Below are 25474 nucleotides of genomic sequence, written 5' to 3'. Positions count from 1 at the left end.
TTAATAAGGGGAGGACAGAAAAGAATACAAGATTAAGAGATAGAGTCCGCAAAATGCTAGGACACAATGCAGTCAATATGTAATTAGCAGTTTGTGGGGTTTTTTTTAACTTTTTCATTAGGCTTTTAAAATAAATTTACCTAATATATAATTAGATAATTTCAAATTACTCTGTTTTGTGGTTAAATTCCACTTAGGGAACTGTGACCTGATATTATATGTAGGAGAATCATATGTATCCAGGTGGATTGTAGTGACCATCTGATCACTGGATGGATGCCCATGACTGGACAGATTATTGCTGATTTCTAGCTGCACCCACACCGTTTCCACCTTGTAAAAAAGCACAATTGGAGAAGGCTTGCATAATTAGTAACCTAACCAATTTTATTCTATTCTGGCGTCTTTATTTTATTTTATTTTTTTTGGTTAAATAACTGATACTTTATTTGGCATCTAATTAATCTTTGAGTTCTTTGATATATTCGATTTTGCTAAAGAGCTGAACCACAATCAACTGAAATTTAGATCCGTTTGTATTTTTCTTTTCCTTGAGCACTTACTATGATTCTGGATAAATCCATGAGTACAAAAAGTGCATAGAAGATTGGAACAAACTAAAATCACAGCATCTAGGGGGCATGAACTGAACGTGTGCTTAGCAAAGATTTGTTGAATTGAAATACATCTCAGAATTGGAAGGGACTTTAGGGGCCATTTGTTAATCCAATTCTATCCTACTTTATGCAAATGATTTTTAATACCAACAAGCAGTGTTCAAGAGATCAGAGACGATCTGTAAGTGAGTAAAGATAGAACATATAAAATCCCCTCCTTCCACCCCTCTTTTGTCAACCCTTATGGCAAATCATTGGTTGTTAGTTTTTAAAATAACTGTGCTCTTGATTTATTCCTAAAGGCATAGCCTTTTCTGTTTTGAAGAATGTTACTTTCTCTTTTCTCTTTTGGTCCCCTAAATATAAACACTTCCACACGACTGTTTCAAAAAATAATCTAAACTTTATGAGGATGAGGGCAGGGGCAGGAAGAGAGTTTCTGAAAGGAATATGTATTTTCTGTTTTCCTAAGATATACTGGGAATAATGTAAAATTGGGTAAGAGAAACTGGATGAGTAATGTCAGGTAACAAATTTAGCACATTTAATTAAGAAGTAGGACATATAGCACAAGCAATATTTTTTGAACACTGATTTACTGAAAAATAAGCAGCTATTTATTTAGCACTTACTAAATGCCAGGCCTTGGACTTGGTGCTTCAAAAGATTATCTTATTTAACCTTCACTTAGTCCCATGAGGGTGGTATTATTTTCCCCACTGTATTACTGAGAAATGTATGATCTAGAGAGAAGTAACATGCTTCAAGCCAGACAAGTAATTTATTACAATTTCAATCAATAAACATTATTTTTTGCAATTCCCTGTCATTTGGACCATGTAATAATTGTGACAGGTTAAAGATGACATTTTATCATTTTAAAGATGATAAAAGGAAGAAGAGGAGTAAGGAAGGCAGGAAACAAGCTTTTTTTTTAATGTAAACGGAATTTTGATGGGAAATTTAAATCACTCCTGTTTATTCAATTGATAGGATAATTTGAAAGTCATTTCATCTATTTTTGTAATAGATTCTAAAGAGCTTTCTTAGGCAAGATTCAAGTAAAATTTGTAGGACTAACTTAGATTATTATGTGATTTGGAAATAAACTGCATTTATAAATATTTTGTAATTCATGCTGTTCACTTACTTCCATAGTTGGTGTAATTAGTTTCAATTGTTGAGGTTTTACTCTAGTAGTTACCAGATGAAGCTTTTCCTTTTTCATACACAAATACACATGCACACATACACAGGCACATGCTTTCATTTTCCATTTCCCATTTCTTAGTTCAACATCATTACATTACCTTACACATTCTTTTTACTCTATTGTACTGTCATCCAATAGCAAGGGAAATGAGAAGAATGTCACAGAGGTTTTTTTTTTTGGTTTTTGGTTTTTGTTTTGCTTTAGTCACATAAAACTAAACTTAACATTTTTCTTCTTTTATGTTTGTTGGATAATTAGAAAGACATCGTATAATTGATTAAGAGCCATATGTGAGCTGCGTCTTTATAAGCATATGCTAGAGCAGAAGTAAATTGCTAAATATAACAAACTACAAATTTCTTTCCATTAATGTAGTACACTGAAATAAGACTTTATTTTGGTTTCAGGATTTATGGAAAAAACAAAAGTGAACCCAGATTTCCTATGTGTTTGAGGCTGAAATAACATGTCACTTGGACACTGGAAAATTGCCCTTTAGAACTGATAGCCCCCATATCAGTCAGTGAGACAACTTTCTTGTAGCGCTTTAAAAATATTCCAAGGTAATTTTCAGGATAGAGTTTTGACCCATTACAGTTAAAATATTTAACCCTGTTTGCTGTTAGCTTTGCCATTCTTTCCTGGTTGTACCATATCAACTTCTAAGGCTCAGTGGATGAGTCTTCCCTCAAGTACGATGTGACATCTAAGATAAATCTGGCCCAGAGTGAGGGGGAAGGGAGTGACACATCTTTCTACTTTCTACTATAATCTTTGTTGAATGCCCTCCAACTAGTTTATGGCTTTGCACATTTTCCACATCTGGAGATATTTGAACTTGATAAACCTTTTCATAAAGTCAGTGAAAAAATAACTAGTTCCTGGGGAAAACTCAGACTTGTCTTTCAGTGTACATGAAAGAGTCATTATTGATTTACTGCAGACAGCAACATATGAGAAACTCACAATCAATCAACAGTGACATTCCCTCATGTCTACTCACTTCCCTGAAAATTTCTTTCACCTTTTCACTTTTATTGAAATCTCAGGTTTTCCTCTGAGTACGCAGCTGCTTCTAAAGTAATCTCAAGCCCTTTGCCACACTCCTCTACCACTAAGTCTGGCAGTGGAAAAGCCCTCGTTGCTCCTAATTTTCAGGACATTCTTTTTGTCTACCAATAACTCATTCTCACTTTCAGCTGATGCCCATGCTTTCTTCTTCCTTGAGAAGAGAAAAGCAATTACAAGAGAGCTTCCACGTTCTTGCACTTCCTTATCTAAACTACCAACAGCATTTGTACACATATACTTTGTCTTTCTACTTGTTTCCATAGAATTCTCTGTGTTCCTATTTAAAACTAACCTCTCATAGATTATTCCAATCAGCATTATAACATGGTGCTATATCTAATTTTAGATATCAGCAAAAACAAACATGTCTGATGCCATATCCTCCTCTAGGTATACCCAATTTCTCTTCTCTTCATAGCAAAACTCCTAGGAAGTCTTGTTTATATCTGTTGTCTCAAATTGCTCTTCTTCCATACTTTATTGAGTCCATTAGGATGAGGATTTTGCCACCATCTGTCTACTGAAACCACTTATCAATGTCATCAATGATTTCCATTTCTAAAGACTATGAATAATTTTCAATTTTCATATTACTTAGCCCATACGAAGCATATGATAATTTAGTAATTTAATAAATCTTTCTCCTTGAGACATTTTCTTCACATTGTTTTCAGGACAATATCTTCTTCTAGTTTTCTTCCTGTCTCATGAACTACTTCTCAGTCTATATTACTGGTTGTCCCTCAGTTTTTTAGCTCTAAATATTTGAGGCTTAGTGGTCCGGCTACTTCTCTTGGTGATCCCCTCCAGTTTCACCGACTCAAATACTGTCTAGATATTGATGATTCCCAAAATGATCTATTCAGTCCAGACCTCTCTACTGGACTCCAAATACCAACTGCCTACTCAGCAACTCTACTTGGATGTCTAATAGACATATCAAACTTATCATGTCCAAAATCAAATTCCTGATCTCCTCTCCCAGTGTTTTTTTTTTGCCTCTCAGGAAGCATATTTCTTTCCAGTGGCTTAAGTCAACAACCTTTCATAACCAATTTCTAGTGCATTCACACATTCTATTGGCCACCATCAACATTAACTTAGTTTTTTATACCACCTGGTCTCTCTACTTTTTCCCTTAACACTAGAAGTAAATTCTTCACACAGCAGCCAAAGTGGTCCTATAAAGACAAATGTATTTCATGCCCATCTATGCTTAAAACCCACTAAAATCTTCCCATCCCACTCAGAATCCAACAAACCACTTACAGGGATCCACGTGATCAGGCCTCATTTTCTGTTAGTCTTCTCCTTGCTCAATTTCCTTGTTCCTAGTCTCCTTGCCCTTTCCTAAAATTGCCATGTATGCTCTTGCTTTTCTAAATATGTACTTAAAATTTTCTCTGCTTGGAATTCTCTTCTCCCAGATATCTGTGTAGTTCACTCCCTCACCTTCTTCATGTTTTTGCTCAAGTAGCACATTTACTGTGGAACCTATTTGTCGCTACCCCGCAACATGCCACTGCTTCTCACTCTTCTTTGTTTTGTTTTTCTTCCACATAATGTATTACTTTGTGACATATATTTGCTTATTTATTTGTTTATTATTTTTTATTAGTCTGTGGTGTTATGAGGGCAGAGATTTTGTCTTGTTGATCACTGCTATATCTTTAGATTCCAGATAGTTCTAGGTACATGGCAGACATTCTAAAACTACATTGAAAATCTTTCACAAGTCCCTAGTGATGCACATGTCATGCAATCAGTGACTGGCTCCAAACCTCTATAACAGGCTTACCTTAGTCATTTTGTTGCCTTTGTTGCAACATGGCAACCCATTTTACATGTTTTGAACTTTGGGGCTTCAATTTTAACATTATGATGGGGTTTTATTGTATTTTGGGAATGAATAGACGAAAAGAAGAAAGAAATTAAGTGAAAAAGGAAGGAAGGAAGAAAGGAGGGGGAAAAGGAAAAACAAGAAAGACAGAAGAAAGAAATTCCTCTTAGTCCAAGATGAATAAGCTTTGAATCATGAAAAAAAAAACTGGTCAATAGAATTTTTTTTTTTAATGAAGAGGTTTTTTTTTTTTTAAATAAATCTATTTATTTATTTATTTATTTTTAGCTGTGTTGGGTCTTCATTACTGCGCACGGGCTTTCTCTAGTTGAGGCAAGCGGGGGCTACTCTTTGTTGCAGTGTGCGTGCTTCTCCTTGTGGTGGCTTCTCTTACTGTGGAGCACAGGCTCTAGGTGTGCGGACTTCAGTAATTGTGGAACTCGGGCTCAGTAGTTGTGGTTCGTGGGCTCTAGAGTGCAGCCTCAGTAGTTGTGGCGCACAGGCTTAGTTGTTCCGTGGCATGTGGGATCTTCCCGGACCAGGGCTCGGACCCAAGTCCCCTGCATTGGCAGGTGGATTCTTAACCACTGTGCTACCAGGGAAGTCCTTGGTCAATAGAATTTGAAATCAATGTGCAACTTGACTAAAAATTTAAGGTGATGCTAAATCGCAGACTGGTTTAACTAAGCCAAAATCATCTAGTAACCAGATGAAAATATAATACATCATTTACTTAGGGGAAACTATCCTGACAAGACTTGTGACCAAAGGATTTACAATAATTTTAATAATTGAGTAATAATAATTTTCACGCATGGTGGTGGTGATGCAATCCATGATTCAAAGAATCTTCAGTCACGACTTTCATGGGAGCCCAATCAGCGTGAAATGGACAAGGCAGGGACAGATAATCAAAATAAAATTGTAGAGATCTTGGGGTAAGGTATGTGTTGGGATTCTCAGTAATTTCTGTTTTGATAATTAAGATAGGTAGATGGTTACAGAACTAGCCTGGTAGATAGAGATGGGATTAGATAGATAGATATAATACAGAGACACTTGGATATATAGCTATAAAGATTGTTTTAAATTTTATTACTGTGATGACTAATTTTAAGTATCAACTTGACTAGGCCATGGGGTGCACCTATATTTCACCAAACATTACTTTGTTTGTGCCTGTGAGGGTGTTTCTGGATGGCACTAACAATTGAATTGGTAGACTGAGTAAAGCAGATTGCTCTCCCTGATGTATGTGGGCCTTGTCCAATCAGTTGAAGTCTTAAATAGAACAAAATGGCTGAGTAAGAGAAAATTCCTTCTGCCTAACTGCCTTTGAGCTGGGACATCAATTTTTTTTCCTGCCTTTGGACTCATACTAAAACATTGGCTCCTTCTATGTCTTGAGTCTGTAGTCTTTTTGACTGGAGCTACACCATTAGCTCCCCTGAGTCTCCAGCTTCTTGACTACAGCTCTTGGGAATTATCAGCCTCCATAATCACATAAATCAATTCCTTAAAATAAATATTTTTACATATGATGTATGCTGTATTATGTACACATATATTTTTTATATAAATATGTTTGTGTATACACACACATACATCCTATTGGTTTTGTTTCTCTGGAGGACTCTAATGTAACTACATTTTGTTTTGTTTTTTGTTTTGGGTTAAGGTAATTAAAGTCCAGAAATATTTAAAAATCTGTTCAGGTTAAGTCTTAGACCCTTTAGGTAGTCATTTTTCTAAGAATTTAATGCCACCAATAGTTCTCTTTGTTTTTCATCTGCATCAGCTTCTCTTACTTCCCATATGATTAGCAGCAAAAGAGCTAAGTCACATAAAAACGTTCTTTAGTGCTCACATGCTCTTTTACATCTCTGTGACTTCATACAGGCTGTTGCCTTTTAACGGAATACCCATCTTTTTCCTTTCATTGCCCAGCTGATCTTCCTTTAAGCATCACCTCCCTCAGGAAATTTTCTTTTATGTCCCAGTCTACTGAAGATGTCAATTCTCTATGCCCTACTTGCATCCTATACAAGTCACTGTTATAGGACATATTACAGTACTACAATTATTAGTATACCTATATGAGTTCTCCAGTAGAAAATATTAAGATCTTTTTGAGAATAGTAACCGTGCCTTTTTAAAATTGCTTTTATCTCCAACTCCTAGAACAGTGTCAGGTATGAGTATTTGTTGAAAAAATTATTACAGTATGAATGCCAATGAACTACTTTATCATGTGTGATATTTAAGATCATTGATAATCATTCATTTCTGGACTAATTATTTTCTCATATTACAAATTTTCTTAAAGCTAAAAACAAATCTCAATTATTTAAAATTAAATTAGCAAATTCAACAACGTTTTCTTGACTGCATGTAAAAAGGGTGGATCCTGCTTATAGTATGTGGAATGTTACTAAGCAATCATCATGTTTGACTGTGCCTTTATTTGTGTAACATGCATTGGTTCTCTAAACAAAATTGCTTTCAAAATCAGCACTGAAGACATGCCAATGTCTTTAGTAAATCAAATTTTACTGATGAAAAAGAAGGAGCTGTCATCATCATTTTACTGAATCATTTATTGGTAGAGAGTTAGTATTTTCACCATAGATTATAAATCCAGGACAAAGAATCTGGAATCAAATGCTTTTAAAAAGTCCTATGCTGGCAAAGACATGAAATGAAATCCACTCAATTCTTAGGTTGAGGGTGAGATTCTATAGGCAGATTTTACCTAACAACAACAACATCACTTTGTGTCTTATAAATATCAACTAGGGGACACAGTAACCTATCATGTAATTCAGTTAGGGTTATGTGTAATCTAGTAAGTCTTCTTTAGTAAGCGATTTTTACTTTCTATACTACCTTTATAATTTTTAGACCTCACTGTAATTTCATATCTGTGGTCTTTCTAATCTTAATATTCACCAGTACAGACTAGCATTATTTGGCTTACTTACATTTTGTATTTACATATTAATTATTATCATCTAGACTAATGTATTAATTTCCTGTTGCTGCTATAACAAATTACCATAAACTTAGTGATTTTAAACACACAAATTTAGTATCCTATGGTTCTGGAGGGCAGAAGTCTGAAATAAATATTATGAGGTTAAAATCAAAATGTCAGCAAGGCTGTATTCCTTTATGGAAACTCTACAGAAAAATCCATTTTCTTGGCCTTTCAGTTTCTAGAGGTGGCTTGCATTGCTTGGCTTTTGGCCCCTTCCTGCATCTTTAAAGTGCTTCTTTCTCATCTCTGCTTCTGTCATCTTCTCTTCTTTTTCTGACTCTGAGCATCAATCCTTCCTCTTATAAGGACTGTTTTTTGTAAAAAAAAAAAAAAAAAAAAAGTATGTTTTAAAAAAATTTTTTGATTTATATTGGAGTATAGCTGTTTAACAATGTTGTGTTAGTTCAGGTATACAGCAAAGTGATTCAGTTATACATATACATATATCTATTCTTTTTCAAATTATTTTCTCATTTAGGTTATTACAGAATATTGACCAGAGTTGCCTGTGCTAAAGAGTAGGTCCTTGTTGGTTACCTATTTTAAATATAGTAGTGTATATAGGTCAGTCCCAAACTCCCAATTTATCCTTCTCCCCTACCTTTCCCCTTCGGTAACCATAAGTTTTTTTTTCTAAGTCTGTGAGTCTGTTTCTGTTTTGTAAATAAGTTCATTTGTGTCATATTTTTGATTCCTCATATAAGCGATATCATATGATATTTGTCTTTCTCTGTCTGACTTACTTCACTTAGTATGATAATATCCAGGTCCATCCATGTTGCTGCAAATGGCTTTATTTCATTCCTTTTAATGGCTGAGTAATATTGCACTGTATATATGTAACACATTTTCTTTATCCATTCCTCTCTTGATGGACATTTAGGTTGCTTCCATGTCTTGGCTATTGTAAGCAGCACTGCAATGAACATTGGGATCCATGTATCCTTTCGAACCATGTTTTCTCCAGATATATGCCCAGGAATGGGATTGCTGGATTATATGGGGCTCTATTTATGTTTTTTAGGGAACCTCCATACTGTTCTCTGTAGTAGCTGTACCAATTTACATTTCCACCAACAGTGTAGGAGGGTTCCCTTTTCTCCACACCCTCTTCAGCGTTTATTGTTTGTAGACTTTTTAATGATCACCATTCTGATTGGTGTGAGGTCTATCTCATTGTAGATTTGATTTGCATTTCTGTAATACTTAGCAGTGTTGAGCATCTCTTCAAGTGCCTCTTGGCCATCTGTATGTCTTCTTTGGAGAAATGTCTGTTTAGGTCTTCTGCCCATTTTTTGATTGGGTTGTTTGTTTTTTGATATTGAGCTGCATGAGCTATTTGTAAGTTTTGGAGATAATCTCTTGGTTGCCTTCATTTGCAAATATTTTCTCCCATTCTATAGCTTGTCTTTTCATTTTGTTTATGGTTTCCTTTGCTGTACAAAAAAGGGCCTTTTTGATTACATGATCCCATCAGAAAATCCAGGATAATCTTCCCATCTCAAGTTTCTTAATTTAGTCAAATCTACAAATTGCCTTTGGCTATATAAGGTAACATATTCATAAATTCTGTGGATTAGGATATGAACATCTTTGGGAGGACATTATTCTGTCTACTACAGTCCATATACTTTTTTTTCTTTCTATATTTAGCCACATAAAGAATTGTAACTCAGTATTAGAAGATATCATTGGAAGTCATAACTCAATAAAAAAACTTTCTAATAATTATTTTTGATTAAAAATAGTCTAATTACTTGAATACTATCCTACTCCCCAATATTAGAAACACATAGACATAAGCTAGCTAACCATCCATCAGTTATGTTATAGAGGAGATTTTTGCCTTTATGCAGAATTAAAATAGATGGCCTTTATATTTCCTGTAACTCTAAGAGTCTCTTTAGTTTAACTATTGTCAGATAAAGACAGTAGATACACAATGTCGTTCACTCATTTATTTTTCATTAAATCTTCTAAAGCTAATGAAAGGGAATGATACAAAATAAATGTAAAATATGCTGTAATGCTTGGGATATGGAATGACCTTATACGTTTTGACATGTATTTTTTTGTGTTACTACATGTGTACAACTGAATGGTTATAGTCTGCTCAATGACATAACTTTGATTTTCAGCAGTAAAGTAGAAGAAGCCTAGATTGTATCCTTAATTTTAACAATCTGAGAGTCTGTGAGCAGAAGGAAGGAGGATGAAAGGGTGATGAACTACATTTAGAAGAGATGAATGTGCCCCATTTTAGGATGACCTTCCAATACAAAAGAGCATTTTGTTCAGCATCCTTAATTTTTACATGAGGAAATGGAAACCAAAAAAGTTTAGTGAGTTGCCCAAAGCTATACAACTAGATAGTTGCAGAGCTGATATTAGGCCTCAGATTTTCTAACTCCTAATTTAGTACTCTGTTCACTCCACTATGAACTTTCTAGTTTCCTAATTATTATATAATTTGCTTGGAATTTGATATGGTTTCTCTCTTCCTTTGTCTTCATTTTACATGTTAAATTAATATTAATTAGGTTGAGTCCCTTGAGAGGTATCTTTTCCAAAAGCAATGACCATGTACAAATGGACAAAATGAAGTATGTTTCTATTTTATTTCTATGTGCCGTGTTTAGATGCAAATAAAGAAAGGAAAAGGTATTTAAGAACGCTTTCATGCCTTTTTCTTCCTTCTATTTCTTCTTACCAAGAGATATTAAAGATCAGTTGAACTAAATTAGAGACCCTATTTTAAACAGTTAGTAATAGAAGGGCATCCAGGTCTCAGATTAATGAATGCAGTCATTGTGTAGGAGTTTGTGTGTGTGTGTGTGTGTGTGTGTGTATGTGTGTGTGTGTGTGTGTGTGGTGTTGGCAGGGGGCAATAAACGTCACTTGAAATGCTTAAATAAGCATTGGCAGATGTGTTGTATACATCATCTATAAAAGCTGCATCTTGATGTGTAAATAAATGCTTACCTCCCCTCAATTTTTCTTTTTCTTTTAACTATATTTGAATGTGTTCACCTTCCTGCTGCATGTAAGCTCATTTATAATTTCATCACTTCTTAATATCCATTTTTATTTTAGGACAGATATTTAGATTTGGAGTCTTTTCTTGCTTTGCCTGACAGGGAAGTCATCATGCTTTGGCACCAATGGGGGCACTACTAGTAAATATTGACTCCTTCAACCCACTTGATTCCTTACTCTCAAGTATCATATGCCCTGGTTTTTTTTTTTTAATAATTTTACATTTATTTATTTATTTTACTTATTTTTTTTTTTTTTTGGCTGTGTTGGGTCTTCGTTTCTGTGCGAGGGCTTTCTCTAGTTGCAGCAAGCGGGGGCCACTCTTCATCGCGGTGCGCGGACCTCTCACTACTGCGGCCTCTCTTGTTGCGGAGCACAGGCTCCAGACGCGCAGGCTCAGTAGTTGTGGCTCACGGGCCTAGTTGCTTCGCGGCATGTGGGATCCTCCCAGACCGGGGCTCGAACCCGTGTCCCCTGCATTGACAGGCAGATTCTCAACCACTGCACCACCAGGGAAGCCCATATGCCCTGTTTTGAGTCACTGTATGTTACAATAACTAACTACCTCTTTGGCATGAGCTTCATAGCACTCTGTACATTTCCTCCTACTTATCCCTGGAATCTTTTAAGGTATATGGCAGTCAAACTAGAGTCATTTTATTCCCTGACTTGGTCTAGCATTCAGCTTATTTTAAAGAAGAATACATCTTTAGCAAAATATAAATAGTAAACAACAAGTATAGTAAAAAGTCTTTAGTGTGTCTTGAGCTGGATAATATTTCAGTTTGTTTAGTACTACAATAATATGCACTAAGATGTAGTAATCATACCCCAAAACACATGTAGGTGTGAAAATACTCACCAGATAAACAGTTCCATAAGCAGCCATAGACATAGATCATTCCCAGAAGCAACGGCGTCTTTTGTAAGGCAACATTTCATCAGTGACATTTTGGTGCCAGTGAATCAACATATCCAGTACTGATCTCTATTTGAAGAAATCCTGCCTTTTGGAACTGGTCCCTCTAGTAATGCTATTTAAATCATCAGGGGATAATGCTTCTTAATCACATTCAATTTAGCTGGAAAAATGAAAAGGATCTTCTATTCAATTTATGCCCTTCCTATGGAGTTATCTAGATAGCTGTTTATTTGTGCTGTTGAAACAATTTTATTACTGATATTTCTTTTCAGAGCATTTTAACTTACAAAGTTAATTATAAAAATTTGAATTTCTGATTATATTTAATTCAGAAAAATCTAACTCTACTTCTATTTGCTTTTAATCATTTAACTTTATTCTCTTTGGGAGTGTTGTGCTCATTTAGTAATGCAGTACAAATATGGAGCCAATACTACTTCTCTTTCTATTGTGATATTATAAGAATATATAGTAAGATAATAATTTCAAAGGAATATTTTAGATCCTTAAAAAAATAACTCAGTCCCTAAAAGAGGTGGAGAAATATAGGTAATATACTAATTTATCCAATAAGGTAAGACATTACATAAAATAAAGATAGTCAAAACAATAAGCACACATTAATAAAATGTTTAGACTCATAAACTTATGCAAATAAAATGGACACTTATACATACACCAAGGAATAAGAGGATATGCTAACTTTGCCAGCAAGCATCATGAAACACAGCAAGTAATTCACAAGAGTATTGAATTTGTAGCATCCCAGAGAGTTACCAAAAGTCAAAAATAGCACTAAGGTTGGTGAGGTAAGACAGGAAATTAATCAAAAATTTAAAAAGACATCATCTTGCAGCATTCTTCAAGATAAATAACCTGATATGAATTCCAAGCCCTTAAAAACAAGGTTCTTAAAATTAGTCTTACTTCCCTACCCCTAATATATTGTCTGATGAGAGCATGGGCCAAAAACACAGATTATATCCATAAGTCATTTAGCCTAGGATTTTAACGTTTTTTCTTCATCTATTCATTTGTTCATTCAACAAATGTTGATAAATATTATATCTGAATAGGCACTGTGCTAGTTGATAGATAGGAAATGATAAGATCATGATCAAGACACAGAGCCTGCCCTCAACTACATTATAATTTAGTAGGGGAGACACAGTATAATAAATACCCAGTTTTTTAAAAAAAGAAAGTGGTAAGTATAGTAAGAGTGATTGGAAATAGAGTGTTTTATAAATCTTGGAGGGGAAGAAATACAATTCAGTCTGTGTTCATTGAACACCTATTCTGTGTCAGACACAGTGCCAGTGGCTGTAGATGTAAAGATAAATAAAACATCATTCTTTTCTTATAGGAGTTCTTAGTTTATTAGGATTATCTCCTCCTGGGGTGCAGGGCATGTCAGGAAAGGATTTATGGAAGAAATGATATTTGAGTTGCATCTTAAAATATAGGTAAGTTCTTGACATATGGAGAAGAAGGATAGAGCTTTCCAGGGAGAGGCAAAAGCATGAACATAGCAGCATCTGTGATCCTTTTCTCTGAATTTATTTTTATTCTGCTGAAGGCTTGGTATGAGAATAACAGAAGTCATAGCTTTGTGATTATGCTTTACAACACCTGTTTTTAAAGCACAAAAGATGTATTTTTAGAAAAATTTATTGTTTTGACAATATTTTTGAGTATTTTTATTAGCACCGTTTAAATTACTGGCACTATTGATAGAGTTGGTCTTATTTTGTTTTTGTGTCTTGGACCCCTCTTTCCCCAAAATGGTTTGCAACCTCTTGAGTAAGTAACAAGTGAGTTAAAAGTTAAACTTCACTAAGGTATGGTGTGCAGGTATTCTTGAAATAGTGTATTTCTTCTTAAATATTAGTTGTTCATGGGTAGGGTCTATCCTAGATATTATACAATTGCTCTCATCTATTTTTGCCCTTCGTATGAGAGAATCAATTCTTGAGTTACTCAGGTGGACTTGCATTTGGATGAGCAGCATCAGGAGAAATGCTATTGTGTCTAATTAAGGGTCAGGTCTTTTCAAGGATTTTATAGAAGTTTCTATTGAGAAAAGCAGGGAAACCAGTATAAACAGAGTGACTGAAAAAGCAATCCAAGAGAAAAGAGCAAAGAAATTGTTTTCATAGAAATGGTCATTTCTCTATTACTGCTATGGTCTGAACGTTTGTCTCCCCCCAAATTCATATGTTGATATCCTGATGCCCAAGGTGATGGTATAAGGAGGTGGGACCTTTGGGAGGTGATTATGTCATGAGAGTGAAGCCCTCAGGTCTCACAAATTTATGATCTTATAAGCTATACTCTACAAAAGAATCTGCTAACTTTTAATGAATGATCAAATAGTATTAAACAGAATATCTTAGTCTGTTTGGACTAGTATAACAAAATACCCCAGACTGGGCAGCTTATAAACAGTTACTTATTTCTCACAATTCTGAAGGCTGGAAGTTCAAGGTCAAGGTACCAGCATGGTCAGGTGAGCTCCTTCTTCCAGGTTGTAGACTTCTCTTTATATTCTCACATGGTGAAAAGAGTGAGCTGTCTCTCTGTGGTCTTATATAAGAGCACTAATCTCATTCATGAGGGCTCCATTCACAAAACTCAGTCACGTCCCAAAGGCACCATATCTTAATATCATCACATTGGGATTAGGTTTCAACATATGACTTGTGGGAAGGGGAGGGGGCACACACATACTGACTATAGCATAGAGTCATCCTAGAGTTTAACAAAGAAGTTTTAAGAACATGTAGATTTTTTGTTCTGGTTCTGCAAAAAATGCCATTGATAATTTGATAGGGATTGCATTGAATCTGTAGATTGCCTTGGTTAGTATAGTCATTTTGACAGTACTGATTCTTCCAATCTAAGAACATGGTGTATCTTTCCATTTGTGTCATCTTCAGTTTCTTTCATCAGCATCTCATAGTTTTCGGAGTACAAGTCTTTTGCCTCCTTAGGTAGGTTTATTCCTAGGTATTTTATTCTTTTTGATGTGATGGTAAATGGGATTGTTTCCTTAATTTCTCCTTCTAATCTTTCATTGTTAGTATATAGAAATGCAAGAGAGTTCTGTGTATTAATTTTGTATCCTGCAACTTTACTGAATTCATTGTTGAGCTCTGATAGTTTTCTGGTAGCATCTTTAGTATTTTCTGTGTATAATATCATATTTCTATGGAAACACAAAAGACATCAAATAGCCAAAGCAGTCTTGAGAAAGACAAATGGAGCTGGAGGAAGCAGGCTCCCTGACTTCAGACTATACTATAAAGCTACAGTAATCAAAAAAGTATGGTACTGGCACAAAGATGGACTTACAGATTAATGGAACAAGATAGAAAGCCAGAAATAAACTCACGCACCTATGATCAATTAATCTATGACAATGGAGGCAGGATATACAGTGGAGAAAAGACAGTCTCTTCAATAAGTGGTGCTGAGAAAACTGGACAGCTACATGTAAAAGAATGAAATTAGAACATTCTGTAACACCATACACAAAAATAAACTCAAAATGGGTTGAGACCTAAATATGAGACCGGATACTATAAAACTCTTAGAGGAAAACATAGGCAGAACACTCTTTGACATAAAATGCAGTGATATCTTTATGGATCCACCTCCTAGGGTAATGAAAATAAAAACAAAAATAAACAAATGGGTCTAATTAAACTTAAGAGCTTTTGCACAACAAAGGAAACCATAAACAAAACAAAAAGACAACATACAGAATAGGAGAAAATATTTGCAAACGAAGCGACCAACAAGGGATTAAGCTCCAAACTACGCAAACAGCTCATGCAGCTTAATATCAAAAAATAAACGACCCAATCAAAAGAAATGGGCAGAAGATCTAAATAGACATTTCTCCAAAGAATACATACAGATGGCCAAGAAGCACATGAAAAGATGCTCAGAATTGCTAAGTATTAGAGAAATGCAAATCAAAACTACAATGAGGGGCTTCCCTGGTGGCGCAGTGGTTGAGAATCTGCCTGCCAATGCAGGGGACACGGGTTCGAGCCCTGGTCTGGGAAGATTCCACATGCCACGGAGCAACTAGGCCCGTGAGCCACAATTACTGAGCCTGCGCGTCTGGAGTCTGTGCTCCGCAACAAAAGAGGCCGCGACAGAGGCCCGCGCACCATGATGAAGAGTGGCCCCCACTTGCCGCAACTAGAGAAAGCCCTCGCACAGAAACAAAGACCCAACACAGCCATAAATAAATAAATAAATAAATAAACCCAAAGTTTAAAAAAAAAAAAAACAACAAAACAAACTTCAGAATGGCCATCATCAAAAAGTCTACAAACAATAAATGCTGGAGAGGGTGTGGAGAAAAGGGAACCCTCCTACACTGTTGGCAGCAATGTAAATTGGTACAGCTACTATGGAGAACAATATGGAGGTTCCTTAAAAGACTGAAAACAGAACTACCACATGATCCAGCAATCCCACTCCTGGGCATATATCCAGAGAAAACTGTAATTTGAAAATATACATGCACCCCAGTGTTCATTGCAGCACCATTTACAATTGCCAAGATATGGAAACAACCTAAATATCCATCGAGAGGGGAATGGATAAGAAGATGTGGTACATAAATACAATGGAATATTACTCAGCCATTAAAAAAAGGAAATAGTGCCATTTGCAGCAACATGGTTGGACCTAGAGATTGTCATACTGAGTGAAGTAAGTCAGACAGAGACAAATATCATATGATATCACTTATATGTGGAATCTAAAAAAATTATACAAATGAACTTATTTACAAAACAGAAACACAACATTGTAAATCAACTATGCTCCAATATAAAATTTAAAAAAGAGCATGTAGGTTCCTCATTTTACAGGTGAGAGCACTGAGATCATAGCTTTCCCAAAGTTATATATGTGTGTGTATTTGTTATATAATATAATATATAATAAATATACACAAGTAATTATTATATAATATATATATAATAAAACCACACATATATACATATCAGTGGCAAATTAGGGATGAAAAATGAGGGATTTTTTGTCTGAATCCTGACCCTTTTGTTTCTCACTCTTGTGCTGCTTTCCCTCCCAACAGAGAATGGATCATCACAATAGTCATTTTCTAAAGAGAATTGTTGCAAAATTACAAGGAATAAGAATTTTTTTAAAAAAATAAAGGAGCGCAGTACCATTTTAACCTTTTCAGGTTGCCAAGAGAAAGAGTTAAGAAAGAATATTTACATTCCAAACTAAATATTTAATTGGATTAAGAAGGATGGGATGAAAGGAGAGTAGCAAAGTCATTTGCACTTTCAAAACATAGGTGGGCTGTGTTGAACTTTTCATTTTTTACCATATCCGGGTTTATTGGTATGTAATTACAGATCCTTGCCAGATGCCATCGATCCATATTTCCTGTTCTAATTTGAGTTCATCCTGTTATACAGAGGATGTCTCTGGCATACAGGAGATACACGAGAAGATAGATTTTTAAGATGAATTTTAAAGCAAGTTCATACTGATCTTAGTTTATTTCTATTGCTGTTTTTGCTTTTATCAATTTCATTTTAAAGTTATACGAAAATAAACTTTGACTAGATTTATGTACTAAAGCCACCTCTAGCCAATTTAGGTCTTTGATGATTTTGTTTTTAGCAATACCAAAACACAAAGGCAGTTATACATGGTATATTATGTTATGAAGCATATAACAATATAATTACTGAAATTCCCTTACTTCCCATTGTGTTTATATGGCTTAAAGCAACTGTCTTATTTAAGGCAAGAGTTCTAATTGGCTGAGTTGTTTTAGATAGAAAAAACAGTTTGGTGTTGAAGATTATTGCTGAATCATTGTTTCACTTTATGTCTGTAGTGTCAGCAAGTACCATGGTGATAAGTTCTTTAATATATTTCTAAGTAAGGAGATAGTGAATGCTTTTTCAATCTAAGCAGGCTAGGGCATTTTGCAATATATTTATTACACAAGTATGACTGCTTAAAAGTATAACAGTCACTGCAATGTGTGGCTATGCCCATGTCATCTCTTTTTAACTGTTCCCCAAGTGTCTGACTCCAGTGTAAATGTTCTATTTGAAATCTGCACAGTCACATTTATACCTCCTTTCTTTATAATTCAGCATTGCAGAGCAGAGATCTTCACAGTTCTGGTTCAAGGGATTACTGTTTTGTTATAATGTTCAAATAATGGTCTGCTAAAAATCTTCTTGTAAAAGAAAAAGAGGTTCACTCTCCTACTATCAAGGTCATTACTAAACTCTGTGCCTTCTGTTTAAAAGCACAGAGATGCCATCTAGCAGCCGCCCTCAGGAATTTCCTACACAGAAAGAGTCCTTTCTCTATAAAACCGAGCAATAATTGAATTCTTACAAGCTTTTGGTTTTTCTTAATTTACTTATTGGATGAATGATGATTTGGCATATTGCCTGTAGTTCAGATACTCCATTACAAATGAAATTAATATCTCTTAAAAAGGGCAAAGTGATATACCTATGAGTTTTTGTAAATGGAACTGGAAATTTGTTAATACGATTTTAATTAAGAAAACATAATTCTCATGATTTTCTTGAGAGGAAAATTGATAATCTGTCTATATAAAAATATAAATAATTGATTAGTATTGAATTGCCTTCCTTTACTGAAAGAAAGTACTAATCTTACCAATATTCTGGTATATTAAATGAGAGAAAAGAAAGTAAGTGGATGCTGAAAGTAAGTTCATCCTGTGAATATAAATGTTTGGGCATTTTTTTTTAATTTAAAAATAAAATTGACTTTCAAGTCATTTATCCTGCCGTAAGATGGTGATACCTAAGCACTTTATAAAACGTCATATATGATCTGTAAGTTTCAGTCTCAGGAAGAATGATCATAAACATAAATATTATATAATCTTCCATGAAATGGAATTGGTACTGTTGTTAGAAGCCTTTTTGTTTCAGATAAATTAATATATAATAAGCATGCTCTAAAATTTAGATTTCCAATATTTGATATATGTGACAATCCTATACCTAAAAAAGTCTATTCAATTTTAATAGCTCTACTATATTGCCAGTTTGTGTGTATCCATGCATGATTTATGTGTAGTATAAATATAAAATGTAATAACACAGAAGAATACTTAAATGAATTTATTTAAAAGTATGATTTTGAAATATATCAGTCCTAACATGTTATAAAAAATTTTCTTGTTAGCTGTTTAGAATTTTTGTATATTTAAGTTTCATCACTTAATAATTATTTGTCCACAAACTGTGGTCTTTTGTGCTACTGTATTATTGGAATTTAATTTCAATTTTGCCAAATGTAATTTGCATCATGGATGTTAATTTTATTATCTAAACCTTTAAGTAGTTAGTAAAAAAATAAAATTTGAGAAAATTTCTATTTCATAACCTAATTGACAATCATTTAGAGAATTCAGTGGTGCCATTTGTGATTTGGGGGAGGGGAGATGATATAGTTTTGTGATTCCCGATAGTTTGATAAAACATAACAAAAGTAGTTTTATTCACTTTTTTAAAGCAAAATTTGTCTACTAGTCCAAAGACCTTTTTACAACATTAAAATCACTTGCTATGAACATTTTAATATTCTCTGTATTGTCATATGTAGTATATAACAAATACCATCTGCTGTTCTTTGCATACTGTATTGCAATATCTAGAAACTGAAAAGGACAGTTTGAAAAGTTAATGTATGCCTTTCCTTTCCTGGATTTCTCAGCTCAGTTGTACCAAACAGCCAAAATTAAGTCTGAGAAAAGTTTTCTGTTGTTGAATACATGGAAATAAACTTATTAATACTAGAAAAAGATCACGACTAAAAATAGGTCATTTATTTGGAGAATTTATCTCAATATTTATCAGAAGCTCTTTGTTGATATATTTTTTATTTGGGAAAGAATGGGATACAAGAAGTGAAGATATTTGTGCATTTAAAGATATCAGAACAATCAAATGAAACATGCAGTTGTTAGTAAAGCTCTGCATTTCTGAATTCATTTTAAAGAATGATAAAACTCATTTTAAGTCAAGTGACTTTCTATTCAGTAACTCAGTAATTAGCTTTGCTTTTTAAAAATGTTTAACCAAGAATATTTCAAATGAGATACATAGTAGAATGTGTTCAAAGTTGTAACGAACATAATATACTGAGAGTGGCAATGGAATATGTTACTATAGATCCAGAGAAAAAAATGAAATAAAAAGATTGAAAAATACGAAAGCAGAATCAACACTTTGTACCTAGATGTAAAATGCTTTAAAGATACACCTTAGTGTATGAAATATCCCATTAAGGATCCCCAAATTATTATTTTGTCTTAATATCACAACCATAGCTTTAAAAGGAAATGATCTTATTCTTATCAGGTCTCTCTAAATATGAAAAGTACACAGAAATAATTATAAGCATAGATGATATGATTCTAAATTTTCACTATATACTATATTAGGCCTAGAAATATTCAGTCAACCACAGTATTAGGCTATGCTTGGTTACATCTTAGTTCAAGTATGAAAAGAAACAATTTCTCTACACAGTTATTTTAAAATAACTTTACAATATTCCAAAATACAACTTTAAATGGTTTTAGAACATGACATCATTTCTCCTATTGTGTCAAATTGCTCTTGACCAGTTAAAGAAGTAAAATAATTTTTGAAATTGTATTCCCTTACTCTTTTTACTAGATGCATTATATCTGATTCCAGATAGTTATGATTTTCTTAGAATGCTGAAGCTCTCAAATTATCTCACTTTATGCTCAAGACTTTTCTCATACACTGCTGAAAATATTTCTCCATATTTTCTGATTTTTTTATCAGAAGAGGTTAGCATTCACTTTAATTGCCAGTACTGGATAATTTTCAGAGTTCAGCAGATATGAGACAACTCATCCTTCCTATTGCCCTCCTTAGTTTGAAAGGATTCTCACTTCCTGTTTCTTAACACTGGTAATCAGAACTTCCTCAGTGCTCCGTAATTTCCTTAATGAAAAGAGAGAAACAAACACAAGCCCCTTTCACCAATGCCTCTCAACCACGGCAGAGAGTAGAGCTCTGCTGCTCTGCCCTGTGTGTTACAAGCAGCATCCCAAATGTTTTGGACACAAACCGCAGCACGTCTGCGATGGGAGGATTATTGACCAGGATCAGCTGGAAAACGCTTCTCTGCTTTCAACAAAGAAACGGTTCACCATCTCCTAATACATGATTACAAATTGCATTATTTTAACTGCAAAGTCCTTTGCATTACCCGTCCGACTTCAGAAGAGAACAGTAAACACTTGGATACCAAATAAGCTAAATTCTCCCAAGAGCCGCATTGCCCGCTGCCCATACACATTATATTCGCTCCTGGTCCCTCCCCCCTCTCTCCGGGACTCTACCTTGTGGAGCTATTCCTCGGGTAGTTCACCTTGTTATCTTCCAAGCAGTGGGGATACGCCAGACACCACAAGGTAGCTGGAAGAGCTGTCTTTCATGCTGCTTTTTTTTTTTTTTTTTTTTGCACAATTAAATGCATTTTTGGTCGGTCTGTTACATATTGCACATTTATTTCAAACAAGAGTTAAAATATTGCCCATACCTTGGAAGGGTCTAATCCAGCAAGCAAAGACAGCAGCAGGAGATTGAGTAGGTTGGATGCCGCCTGCATTCTGATCTGGGTTTTTGCCCCTGTTTACTCTCTTTTATGTAGCCACTCCACTCTCACTGCGGAGACCTTTCCCTTCGTCAGTTGCACTTTCTGCCTGCCAGTCAGAGCTGAGTGGAGACAGAGGCGGCGGCAGTAGTAGCAGCAGCAGCGATAGCAGTAGCGGCAGTAGCGGCAGCCGCCCTGGGGGGCGATCATTCCGCAGGCATTCTCAGGGCTGGGAGTCCGCGAGCTCTAGAAGTGGATAGAGCTGCAGTGGTCGCTGACCGAGGTGCTGAAGCTCCTCCAAACCGCGCGCCCCAATTTACCTTCTCTCTCCTGCGGCTATATAGCCAGACTACCTCAAAAGTTTTCACCCAAGAAAAAGATAAAGGGAGTAACAGCTGAGAGAGGTGTGGAGACCTGGACAACGGATATGACATCACTACAGCTCCTTGGGGCTTGGGGAGATATTTTGTGGGAAATTTGTTATCCAAACAAGGATTGACTCTCCTGCTCCAGTTCAGCATTCGCTGGTATCTTGATCTTCAGAGAATTAAAGTCAGCTAGATACAGGATTACGAAACAAATAGTGCCTGGAATCGTCTGCTGTCATTGACAGAGGACTTGTTATTGTATTTAGTGCTTTAAAGAAAGTTTGCAATGCAGACTATCAATGTGTATTTTCTGTTCAAGGTACACAGTCTATAGCTATTATATATGCATATATGCACTGTCATTTATAACTAGCCTATTGAAATAATCTATTTGGTTAAATATTCATGTGTTTTTATCTATCTAGGGCTTTTGGTCACCTAAAATACTACGCATAAATAAATGAAGAGGCTTTCTTTTCTTTTTTTTTTTTCTTGTAAATGGGATATTCCACTAGTGACCCCACACAGCTGAAATCTCTCCTCCTCACACACAGCCATACCCAGAAATGTAGTTTCCCTGTCAACCTGAGGTAGAATTCAGTGATGGGTGGACAGTGGGATGGGAAAAGCATTATTTCTAAGCTTCCAAATACTTGTTTTCTAGAGCTCAAGAAAAGAGGTAGCTGCCTCACAAGAGCAAAGAAAGTAAATGACAAATTAACTTTCTCATACACCCTGCATCACCTAACTATACTCAAGAAACTTTTTTTTTTTTTTTTTTTGTAGCTGGAAAATGTGTTTTCCATAAGATAAAAAGATGGGGAAGAGTTGTCAACCACCCTCTCATACAATTACACCTCTAATACAACTTGAGTTTTGTCTTCTGTTGATTTTTCTAGAAGTTATATTTCTTAAGGACTACAGTATCTGAACTAGAGATATGGGCATTTCTTCTGCATTAAGAAGAGGATAAATTGTTTGAGATATCAGACACATACTGTGTATAAATCTCTACAATCTTTTACTGAAAACTCTTCATGTATATATAATGTATATTTTAAATTCAAGAAATCTCAATTAGGATTCAAATACTTTTGAAAGTTATAATCCCCAAGGATTTGCATCATATTGCATCTGTTTTTATCCTGATATGATGAATATGAGTGCATGTGTGTATGATTACTTGAGGCTTTTTTTCCCATAAAACATCAATAACAAGAAGAAAAATAAATTTGAAAATTTCTTTTGAAGAGATGGATCACGCATAAAAAAGAGATTGCAGAATAGCAGAAAGAAGGTGGAATTATTTGAGGGTTTTTAGTTTAATGATAACCCTAGCAATCATAACCACAGTTTGAAATTTCCATTATCTCCTAGCAGAAACAGAAAACAGAACTTTTCTATTGAGGTAATAGATAAAACTACAGAGTTATGTCTGACACTCTTTGGGATAACTTTCTAGAGCATGTTTGAGGCTAACTCTGTCTTTCTCTTTTTACATTTGTTTCCCTATCTATCTATCTATCTATCTATCTATCTATCATCAAGGGTAAATCAGCATAGAGTATTTTTCAATGATCCATACATAAAAATTGTTGGGAATTTTATTCTGCACCCATTTTCAAACCTTTCAAATCATTGCACAATTTGAAAATGAGTTTATAGAGGTACAGTAGCTGGGTGGTTATAATAGTGCATTAATACTTAATACAACATGATTGTTTGATTATTTGTTTTTACTTATGCTTTTCACTCTTCTCAGAATGTCTTCTACAATCTTTTTCCATCTCCACCTCTCAGCAGGCAGGGCAACATACTTATTTGAGTACAGGAAGCTGTATTTAACAGACACACAAAATATGAAAACATAATCATATGAAGCCTCAAGGTCAACTGCTATTCTTTTAACGATATGAATATTTTTTCTGGAAATAAAAATTATTCTGATCTCATACATGTATGGTCCAATATTAATGATTGGACCAAAACTCCTACATAAGCACATTTTTTCCCCTGTAACTCTCCATTTCCCTATATTTCATGGTACTGGAGATCATTTGTAACAAGCAGTTAATAAGAAGACAAATTCTATGAAAATGTGATACCAGATGATAATACTTAAAGATCAAGTAAGCAGTGGATGGTAATATGTTACAGATGAAAACAGATGATTTTAGCATACAGAAAACATACTTGCTGTAAGAGAAACTTATTCATTTGTAGAGAACACTCAAGTTTAGTAATAAACCAAAAACTATTGACCATACCACTGAAAAGCAGAAGCTGTAGCTATACATAAATTCAACCATACCCTACTACTTCTTCTATCTCTCTTTAAAAAATAAAATAAAACTGCATAGTTTTTCTTAAACATAATTCTATTGTTTCTAATTAGTAATTTGTTTTGTAGTAAAACTTTCTTATAATACATTTCCATACAATCAATTTGACAGTATTGTAGGCCATATCATATCTTATCTGTACATAGCAATTCCTCCTTTTTAGAAAGTCCATGAAACTCTTTGTATCTTGTGTCCTACATTAGATATTCAAAATAATTTTATTATAGAGAGGAAATGGTATAACTACGTTTGTTTTCAGTCACTTCAGATTGGTTACTGTAACTTAAATTGGTAACTGGAACTTAGAACAAAATGATAAAGTGTGATGCATAGCATAGGTTTAGAAATATTGCATTTTTCAATACATGCATGAGAAAAATATTTGATATTTATGTATCTAATTAAAGTTGATCTTCTGTATCTACAATGGGTATAAAATAGCTTTGAAATTTATAAAGTACTACAAAAATATTTAGCCAGTACTATCTACAGAGGCATACATAAAAATAAGTTTATGTGAAATTGTACATATACAACACGTAGAACAAAGAATGAAACTTTTTAAACATTTATGCCCAATATTACAAAAGTAAGTTCTTAATAGTATATAATGGATTATATTGTTAACTGTTTATGTATGTTAGTCTTCTTTTGATAAAAAACTTATATGATATACTTCTTTCATATATGTTATACTGCTTCAGCATTCCAGAGATGTTCCATTATGTTAAAAAATGCTGTTACCTATTTTGATTTTTATCTATCATTTAATATTGATGAACTTAGTTATTTTAGATAAACGTTTTTAAAAAGGATTATCCAGTAGGTTATATAAACGCTTGAGAAAAATTTCCCCTTTCATTATATAAATGAAAATAGTCTTTGAAACGTTTCCTAAGGTCCTTGACCTGTCAGAGTACTGCCACACTTTCATTTTTTGCTCTCTTCTCTTTTGTTCTCTTTTGAGGTGACTTTTTCCCTTGTTTTTAAGTCATTTCTATCTAGATCCCCTACCTCCCCTAACTAGTCTGTCAAAATAGTACCTTAATCATTCTCTATTTATTATTTATTTATTATTATTTTTATTATTTACTGTCTCTTTTATTAGAATATATTCTTCAGAAGGAAGGGTCATTGTTTGTTCTGCTCTAATTTAATCACCTAGAGTAGTGCCTGGCACCTGGTAGTCACTTAATCAGTAATCATTTAATGAATGAGTGAATGAGTGAATTTCTAACCCTAGTACCTCCGTGCATGATATTTATATACCCAAGATTTGCTAGATGTCACTAATTTAATTTCTTACAGGAACTTCAAACTCAGTATATCAAACCA

General features: G+C 34.4%; 1 protein-coding gene across 1 annotated transcript in view; it reads right to left on the bottom strand.

Moving 5' to 3' along the window:
* Nucleotides 1–24075, bottom strand: part of OLFM3 (olfactomedin 3) — a 221187-nt gene extending 197112 nt beyond the window's left edge. Inside the window, exon 1 of the mRNA XM_082385714.1 lies at nucleotides 21376–24075. Coding sequence (XP_082241840.1) covers nucleotides 21376–21444 — 69 coding nt within the window. The 5' untranslated portion in view covers nucleotides 21445–24075. The remainder of the gene's footprint in view (nucleotides 1–21375) is intronic.
* Nucleotides 24076–25474: the final 1399 nt, after the last annotated feature.

Source organism: Balaenoptera borealis (genome assembly GCF_965194805.1).
Source record: "Balaenoptera borealis genome assembly, chromosome: 1".
In the NCBI taxonomy this organism is placed as follows: Eukaryota; Metazoa; Chordata; class Mammalia; order Artiodactyla; family Balaenopteridae; genus Balaenoptera; species Balaenoptera borealis.
The sequence above is the reverse complement of the archived record's forward strand: the minus strand, read 5'-3'. Positions and strand labels throughout refer to the sequence as shown.